Source organism: Balaenoptera musculus, chromosome 8, assembly GCF_009873245.2.
Source record: "Balaenoptera musculus isolate JJ_BM4_2016_0621 chromosome 8, mBalMus1.pri.v3, whole genome shotgun sequence".
Taxonomy (NCBI): Eukaryota; Metazoa; Chordata; class Mammalia; order Artiodactyla; family Balaenopteridae; genus Balaenoptera; species Balaenoptera musculus.
This window is the reverse complement of record NC_045792.1, coordinates 55863622-55872407: the sequence shown is the minus strand read 5'-3', so window position 1 is coordinate 55872407 and position 8786 is coordinate 55863622. Positions and strand designations below refer to the sequence as shown.

The following is an 8786-nucleotide window of genomic DNA, read 5'->3' as shown; positions in this document are numbered from 1 at the left end:
AAAGCCTCCATGTGGCCACGAAGGGACCTGCTCGTCCCACTGCCCAGTCCTACGTCGGACCAGGGAGTCCTCCCCATCTGCCTTACCATTCCCGGCTGGTTACAGAAGGCACACAGAGCCTGAGTGGGATTCTGGCTCTGCCAGTTCTAAGCTGTGTGGCTCTGGATGGTCACTTTACCTCTCCAAGACTGTCTCCTCCACCACAGTATGAGGACACTTGCCCCCAAGCCCAGTGCTGTTAAGGAAGCCCCAGTGCCATGTGATGCAGGGGAGGGGCTCCACCACCCTGCCACTCTCCCATTCATTTCTGAGAATGGTTCTTCCTCAGTCATGGGACCCGAATCCAAACCCAGCAAGCTCTGTCCCCACCCTCCCACTGACAATTCAGAGATGACACGTGTCAAGATGGCAGCTTTAATCATCTTGGCCAAGGCCCCTCAGGCTCCCTCCGCTGAAGGCCTCCTTGGCCATATACCCACCCCTGACCATGCCTGAACACTTTTCCCAGGTGGCCCCTGCCCTTGGCCACTGACGTGGGAACCTGAGGTCATGTCAGTCTGTGCACCTCCTGGGCGTGGATCCAGCAGCCATGTCAGTCTGTGCATCTCCTGGGCGTGGATCCAGCAGCCATGTCAGTCTGTGCATCTCCTGGGTGTGGATCCAGCAGCCCCGAGCCCGCTCTTGCCATCTCCAGCTGCTCCTAGGGGATATGGCTCGGACCCTCTCCCGGGGCAGGGCCAGCGGCAGCAGGAGGCTGGCAGGGGAGGAGTGTCTCCACCACTGTAGCAGGCGTTGCTCCTGGGCCAAGCTTCCTTGTGCTTTGAGGCTGATGGAAGAGCAGAGGTGCTGGGGCAGAGGCCTAGCGCAGGCCCTTGAGGCAGGAGAACCACGGAGAAGGTGGTTTCCTCACAGCACAGACAGGAGGACAGACACACGTGGGCACACGCAGGCTCCACATCCTCCACTGCCGCAGGGGGCATGGCACGGCCCAGTGACCCTTCAAACTTCCAGGTCAGGATGCAAGGGAGGGCCTCCGGGAGTGGACCAGGCCCCGAGCCCCGAGCCCCAAACTTCCCAGAAAAAGGAGCCCCAGGCCCGCAGGGGCATCTGAGAGGCTGGCGAGGGGAGCCCCCTCCAAGAGAGGCCATGGCTGACAAGGGGCTGGAGCCAACAAGGAGACTGTGGCGCCAGCTCCCAGAGCACGCTTCTGCCAGCTCTGTGGGCTTCCCCTGTCTCCACATGAGGTACAGGCTGGACAGACGGGTCTTCAGCTAACGCCCACTCCGGTCTGTGAGGGTCGTGGCGCGGCTGCCGCTCCCTTGGGGGCCCAGAGGGGAGGTGGTGCTGTTGGCATACGTGTCATAACTGTTGTCCGAACATACAGAGAGCTCATCGGAGACCTCCATGCCGTCGCTGATCTCTGTTGGGCCAGAGGGAGGCAGAATGTGAGTGCAGGAAGGAGAGGGGTGGACAGATGGCTGGCAGATGCGGTAGGAAGGGGTGGCCTGGAGCCACTCCTGGTCAGCCACTAGGAGGAATGAAACCTCGGGTTTCAGGTGTGCTCTCGAGCTTGGCATTCAAGGCCCTTCTCAGTCTCTGCAAACACTCTGGTTGCACTTCAGTCTCCTCTCCCTGGAACTCCACCTTCCAGCCACAGAAAACTATCTGCACCCTCTTAAACTTGGCACGCATGTGTTTACTCTCCTCAGGGCTTTGCACATATTGGCCTGTCTCCTGGGAGTGACCTCCCGATAACACTTCCTTTTCTTAAAATCTGGCTAAATTCTTCTCATTTCTGTTTTTGCCCCCAGGCTGGGATGGGGCCTCCTCGTGACCACCCTGTTCCCCCCTGCCCCACCTGTATTGTCACCGTCTATGGCCCCCATCGGCTGGAGTACTTAAAGGACAGGGATGAGGTCTGGGCATCAGTGTCCCCAGTGGCTGGTACAGTCCTGGACACACAGCAGAGGCTTAGAAAAGGTCTGCTGAGGGGAGCTAAGCACACCCCAAGGGGACTCAGAGCACCTTGGTGGGGCTGAGGGTCCCTGGAGAGGACCTCTCAACCAGGAGTGGGCAGGGGGTGAGGCCTGCGGCGACTCCTCAGGGCCAGTGATGAGAAGGTGCTAGATGAATGAATGGCCTTTGGCACTGCAGAGAGGCGGGGGTTGGGGAGGTGCAGGACCTGACAGGCCCAAGTGCTGGCCTCCTGCCTGCCATTCATGCTACCCGCCCCTCCTGACTTCCCTGGGCCAGGCACAGTGCAGGAGCCTGGGGACTCCAGGTGCCCTGGACGGGCTCCTCCTTCCAGGAGCTCCCCAGTGTCGCCAGAGAGCTGTGGGAGGCCCTCCAACCCAGCTTCGGTGCTCAGGGAAGGCTCCCAGGAGAAGGAGGGTTTTTGAGCGAGGGTAGGAGGAATTAAGTACCCCAAAGGCAAGAATCTGTGTATCCTCAGCACCTAAAACAGGGCCTGGCATGCATCTGTTGAAGGAAGGGATAAACAAAGGAGTGAATAGATGAGTGGATGTTCACACAGTCGCTGGAGCCGGCCCCACTAAACCCACAAGCACCCCCCACTGGGCTCTGGTTCACTCGGGCAGCATTTACCAAGCACCCGTCTGGGCCAGGCGTGGCACCAACCCTCACAAGTACTCTGTGAGGGGGAGCTAGCCCATTTTACAGAGGAGGAGTCTGATGGTGAGGGAGGTTAGGTAATATGCTCTTGTTCACACAGCTCGGGGGATAAGCTGGGATTTGAATCCAGGTCCATCCGGCTTCTAAATATCTCTCAAATCTCTCCTCTCCTGTTTCCATGCCCACAATTCCCATCTGAATTATTGGTTTCCTTGCCTCCAGCTTCCCCTTCTAACCCACCCTCCACACTCATTAGAGACTGAATTGTGGGGAATTCCCTGGCAGTTCAGTGGTTAGGACTCTGCACTTCCACTGCAGGGGGCCACGGGTTCGATCCCCGGTCAGGGAACTAAGATCCCATCCCACAAGCCCTGTGGCGCCGACAAAAAAAGAAAAAAAAAGAGGGATTGAATTGTGTTCCCTCCAAATTCGTATATTGAAGTCCTAACCCCAGCATTGACCCTCTTTGGAAATAAGGTCATTGCAGATGTAATTAGTTAATATGAGGTCATTAGAGTGGGCCCTAATCCAGAATGACTGGTGTCCTTGTAAAGAGGGGAACTTCGGACACAGAGATGCATCTACAAGGCAACGGGAGAGGCCAGGACCAGATCTTTCCCTCACAGCCCTGCTGACACCTCGATGATGGACTCTTAGCTTTCAGAACTGTGAGACAATACATTTCTGTTTTTAAGCCACCCAGTTTGTGGTACTTTGTTATAGCCCTACTGTAACAAAGACAAATCTGTCTGTGACCTTCCTCTTATTTCAGAACAAAGCCCAAGCTCCTGACCACACGCTTGAGGCCGAAGTGCCTCCCCAGTGCCATCTTGGGGTGAGTCAGCCAGAGGCCCTCCCTTCAAGCCGCGTGGAATGATGTTTAGTTCTTGGTGCCCGGCAAGGAGTGTTCCCTCACTACCTCTGAACACATGCTGTTCCTGCCTTGAATGCCCTTCCTTCCCTCTGCTCGCCCAGCCCTCACCTCAAACCCATCACCCTCCTACCCTTCCTTCCCATTTCAGCTACGTCACCTCCTCACAAAGTGGGCCCCAAAACCTTCCTCACTGCCCCAGGGAACTCTGAACCCCTCTCTCCTCCTTGCACCCCACTCTGGCTCAGCACCCCCATCTATTACAGCTCAGTGACACCTAATTTTCCATGTATGTGTTTATACAGCTGCCTCCTCCATCAATCTGGGAATGTCAACAGGCAGCAAGCAGGGGTGAAATCAACGTTTGTGGGGTCTGTGTATGAACCAGCATGGCAGGATGGGCCTCCAGCCCTCCCCCCACCCCTGCGTGTCACCCTTGCCCACTACCCACGGGGCTGACACTGAGCCACAGGACCTGGAGTTGATGGCTGCATGTGGAGGGCTGTGCATTTCTGTGTGTGTATGTGTACGTGTGCCCCTGTACCAGTGTGAGCGTGAAGCTAGGTGGGTATATTGATGTCTGTGCCGTGTCCCTACCTGTATGTGCTGTGTGTGAAATGTGTGCACACACACCCATCTGCATGTGTGAGGTGCAGAGGACAGAGCCCAGAGCCTGACTCAACCTGTCTGCGGAGCTGAACACCTGAAAAGATGAGCTTCTCCTTCATGATGCTGACGTCCCGGCTGGTCCGGTGCACCGCGGCACTCAGCATGATCTGCTCGGGGTTGTAGCTCCGTATGCCACCCAGGCGCCACCTGCAGAGATGGCCCCGTGGGCATCAGGTCCTTCCCCACCTTTCCTTGGAGAAGGGATCCTGCCCACTTCCACAGAGTCTCTGGATTTGGCCTGAGAGACCAGCAGGACTCTTGTCCGACTGTACAGACGGGGAAACTGAGGCCCAGAGTAGGGCAGAGCTGGGGCCTGAATCAGAGTCTGCTGACTCTCAGCCAGGGCTCTCCAGCCCTCTTACCTCCAGACCCCTAGATCTGCTCCCCTTGCCCAGGAGGATGGTTAGGGGTTGGTTAGTTATGTGTCAGGTGCCCCCAGTTATACACCTGGACAAATTTGGGGGTGGGGGCTTAGCAGGCATGACTGATGACCCACCCTGGGGTACAAACCAATCTAGGGGAGTCCCAGCTGACGTCGCCTACAGCTCCACCATCAGGACCAGGCTGAGTGAAGCCAGTGAGGAACCCCAGAGAGGAAGTGAAGGAAAGCAGGGAGGGGAGGGGAGACAGCGGGGAGCTTGTCTTATGGGGTCACAAGGCAAGGGTGCTGGAGTGACCTGGGATGGGGCCTGCTGCTGCTCTGTTCCAACAGCCCTGGAAGAGTGGGTGCATATTCCCTGGTGGAGAGGGACAGGCCGGAGCGTTACCCCTTTGATGGATGGGGCAAGGTGGGAGCAAAACTGAATGGGCTGAGAGGTGGGGCTGCATAGGGCGTGCAGGGACCAGGCAGAGCCGGGAGGACTTGGGTTCCTTCGTCCAGCCCAGGGCACAGTTGTTGCTGTTACAGTTCCTCTGAACTAGACCCAAATCCCTGGCCTCTGAACTTAGATTCTTCCTGCAACCTAGACAGAAGGACTCACCGGACCCCCAACCCCACTCAGGGAAGTGGGGATCAGCTTGGAAACAAAAACCCAACCCCCCAGGGCCCGACGCCCTGCTGGAGTGGGTGGAGGGAGCCCAGACTCCACGAGAAGTCAGTTGTTTCCAGATGGGATCAGCACAGCAGAAATGGACAGACAGATGGACAGGCAGACAGGTGGATGAACAGAGCAGACAGACAAGGGGAAAGCAGGAGGCAGAGGGGAAGGCAACCTCTGGCTGGGCTGGCCACCCTACGCATCCTTGAGAACAGCAGTAGGGTCTCTTATTTATCGCTGCGTGCCTGGCACCAACCCCAATGCCTGCTGTGTGGTGGGTGCTGTAAGTATTGTTGAGTGAATGAATGGAAGAATGAGGCCCACAGGGAAATGAACTTCTCCCCCAGGGTCCTGTCCTCCATCAGGCCTTGCCTGACCCCCAGGAAGACGATGATGCCGCCCTGGCTGTATCTTGAGTGGCCCAGCGTGTCTGTGGAGCACCCTGGGGAAGAAGGCCCAGCACAGCACCAGCCAGCACATGTGGACATCTGCCGACTGAGAGGATGGTGGAGGGACCAGGCAAATGGCCCTTTGCTGGGCTCAGTCCTACAGTCAGTGAGCACAGAGTTCCTCCTCCTAGAAGCTGGTCAGTGAAGGTGCCTGACCTAGGAGGGCCCAAGGCACCTGACCAAGGGGAACTTGCATCTCCAAGACCAAGGTCTCATCTTGGAAATTAACGTTAAACCCAGGAGGAAAGTGTCAGGCCCGTGTCTCTGCAGCGAGGTACATCTAGGACAGGAAGCTCAACCACTGGGGGTATTTCCCAGGGGAAAGTGCAGGAGGCTGTGCTCATGGGGGGAGAGCAGTGGGGTGGGAGTCAGAGACAGAAAGTGAAAGAGAGAGAGAGAAGAGAGGTGGAGAGAAAGATAAACAGAGTGAGCAATGGGAAAGGCAAACTGGGAGTGGGAGGGTCACAGGTGGCAGGGAGAAACAGAACTTGGTAGGCTGTGCGCCGGGCACCGGGGAAGGCCTTGCCCAAAGTGCCAGGCTGTGGGGGGTGGCCCAGGCAGAGCCCCTCCCCAGAGGGAGACGCTCTGGTGCTGAGAGAGGCCAGGTCAGCAACCTGCAAGGAAATGCTGGTTCCCTGTCTGCGGGGGGGGTGGGGCGGAGAGAGCAGAGGGACACACACGGCAAGATGGGGAGAGAGAAGGGAGGACTGCAGGGGAGAGGGAGCAAGGACGGGGAGGAGGCTTCAGGCAGGGGAGGTGTCTGGGAGGGCGACCTGGGCCTAGGGCTCCTCAAGAGGCAGGCTTTCAGAGGGAAGTGGAGAGGGGGCGGTGAGGAGGAGGGAGAAAGAGGAACAGGAGGAGGAGGACCACACCAGAATTACCTGATCAAGTGATAGCTGTGAGATGCCAGAGTGCAGCAGAGAGTGGGGAGGGGGGGAGAGAGAGGAGGGACATGCGCCGGATCAGAGCAGTATGGGACAGAGAGAGAACGTCAGTCAAGAGTAAAACCGCAGCCTGCTGCTTCACGGCTGGGTTGGGGCCCCGCCTGGCCCTAAAACCTCCCCAGGACCAACCCACTCCCGCTGCGACCGCCACCCCCAGCTGTCGTCCTGAAGGGTGGGTGGGGAGGCCTGAGCCCGGCACGAGTGCTGTGGAAACCTGTGCCCTGGGTGACAGGCGGGGAGACAAGCCTAGAGAGGAGCCCCCCCTGGAGCTAAAACTCACCAAAGAGTCTACACAGCAAATCCTGGCCCAGCTTGGCTCTGGGCTCCCGGCTGGGTGCCCATTCCAGAAGCCACTGGGCTCTGGCTGAGGGGGACGGGCTGGGGGCCACAGGGAGGCCTCCTTCTCCCCAGAACAGGGTGGTCTGGTCAGGACATCTCCCGGCCGAGGGCTCAGGAGGACGTTCACCTGGCTGGGGTGGGAGCTGGCCTGTCTCGGGCAGGGAAGGCCACGGAAGGTGGTCAGGGCCTACTCACTTCTGGAGCACGAAGATGCCAACGATCAGGATGAAGGAGATCAGGTCGGCGGTGACCCACATGAGACAGTACTCGTCCGGGGGCTGTGGACAGATGGCCCACGACCAGCTTCCAGTCACGGCTGGTCCAGACCAGGGCTCCAGACCAAGGGCCCGTGGGCAGGAGGATCACACGTCACCATCAGGGAGGGGCAGAGGAGGACCTGGAGGGGGCTTGGGGGCTTGAGGTTATATTTTGTAGGAGTGGGCCTGGGGTTTGGGGGTGGGGGGGTGTGTGTGTGTCTATGTGTGTAGGATAAAAGAGATCTGTGCAGTGTTCACTGTAGAGGTGGTGTGTTTTAAACCTAGAGGATGTATGTGCTTAAAGGGGCTTCATGCAAGAACCAAAATATGAAAGACAAATAGATGAATGAGAGGGTGTGACGTGACAAGCAGGTGCGCAGGTGGGTATGTGAAGAGGCATGTGGCATCCGTGTGCATGTAAGAGTACATGTCATTGTAGGGTGTGCAGCGTGGGAGCTTGCCCTCCACGGGACCACAGAGGGGGGCCCAGCAGGGCAAAGCCTGCAGAGCAGCCAGGCCTCGCACCCCCTTGACCTCAGGTAAACTGGGGAGGAGGGGCAGGGTGGGCCAGAGGCACTTTTTGCTGTTGGTCAGTTCCTGTGGCCTGAAAATCAGACTGTGCTCATAGCTACTGCTGCCAGTCTGTTATTTCATCTCATTCCGAGCTGAGCCTTCAGAGGTTTTAAAAGACAATGGGTGGGTGGATGGAGATAACCACCCAAAACCTAGATCTGATTCACTGACACGGCATCATCTTAGCCATAATGAGACCCTCCATCTGCCTTTCATGACCTCAGGGAAGTGGCAGTGGGAGCACAGGAGGGAGGTCAAGGGCTCCGCAAGCCCCCTGGTTGGCAGAGCTGGGACTGGAACGCAGGCCTGTCTTCAGGTGCTCAATCGGTCAACCGACTGAAAACTGGTTTTATTGGCTGTAATCTCTGAGCAGATTTTAATGTTCCCTATTTTTGCCCCGTTGCCCTCTTTTCCCAATGACCTCCCTTCCTTTAAAACAAAATATAATAATCTCCAAACCCCCCAAAAACCCAAGTAGTTGTTTATCTGTCTAGAGCCTTTGGTGCTTTTCCCCATGTGGCTCAGGCCAAGGTTCCTCCTACCCCCCAGACCTTGGTGCAGGCCCCAGAGGTCAGGAGAGTCCTCTTCATGCCTCAAGCCTGTCCCCTCAGGTGCTCCCCCCACCCCTGAGACCTCACCAGAGAGAGCCCGGGTGTGGAGCCTGCCCCCCAGCCCTGGAAGCCATAGGCAGCTCTCTGGACCCCCAACAATCCCCAACTCACCATGATCCAGAGGGGGGAGGGCACCTGGGATAAGGTGTGGGAGTTGTCAGAGGTGACAGACGGGACCCCCGCGCACCACAGCAGGGAGAAGAGCCACGGGGCATTGACCGTGTAGAGGTTCACGCTCAGGTTCCAGGATGCATAGTCCCTGTGGGGCAGGGACAGAGGCTGGTCGGCCCTTTGGCCAGTGTGGGAAGCCTGTAAAGCATGGCCCTTCACAACCTCACGCCGTCCTCAAAACTGTCCCTGGAGGAAGGAAACTCCGCTCTCAGAGGGCCAAGCTCACATACAAAC

General features: G+C 57.9%; 1 protein-coding gene across 12 annotated transcripts in view; it reads right to left on the bottom strand.

Annotated features, from left to right (window-relative positions):
• Window positions 1-400: 400 nt before the first annotated feature.
• The window catches only part of GDPD5 (glycerophosphodiester phosphodiesterase domain containing 5), a 90807-nt gene continuing 82421 nt past the window's right edge, over window positions 401-8786 (bottom strand). For 5 of the 12 annotated variants that reach the window (XM_036859951.1, XM_036859940.1, XM_036859943.1 and 2 more), the window contains 5 exons: window positions 8493-8640; window positions 7136-7287; window positions 6539-6553; window positions 4206-4318; window positions 401-1420 (listed from right to left, as the gene is read on the bottom strand). In XM_036859951.1, the coding sequence (XP_036715846.1) occupies window positions 1272-1420; window positions 4206-4318; window positions 6539-6553; window positions 7136-7287; window positions 8493-8640 (577 nt within the window). In that variant the 3' untranslated portion in view covers window positions 401-1271. Of the gene's footprint in view, window positions 1421-2423; window positions 2479-4205; window positions 4319-6538; window positions 6554-7135; window positions 7288-8492; window positions 8641-8786 lie in introns of all 12 variants that reach the window. The other 7 variants (XM_036859944.1, XM_036859947.1, XM_036859946.1 and 4 more) reach the window with 5 other exon arrangements.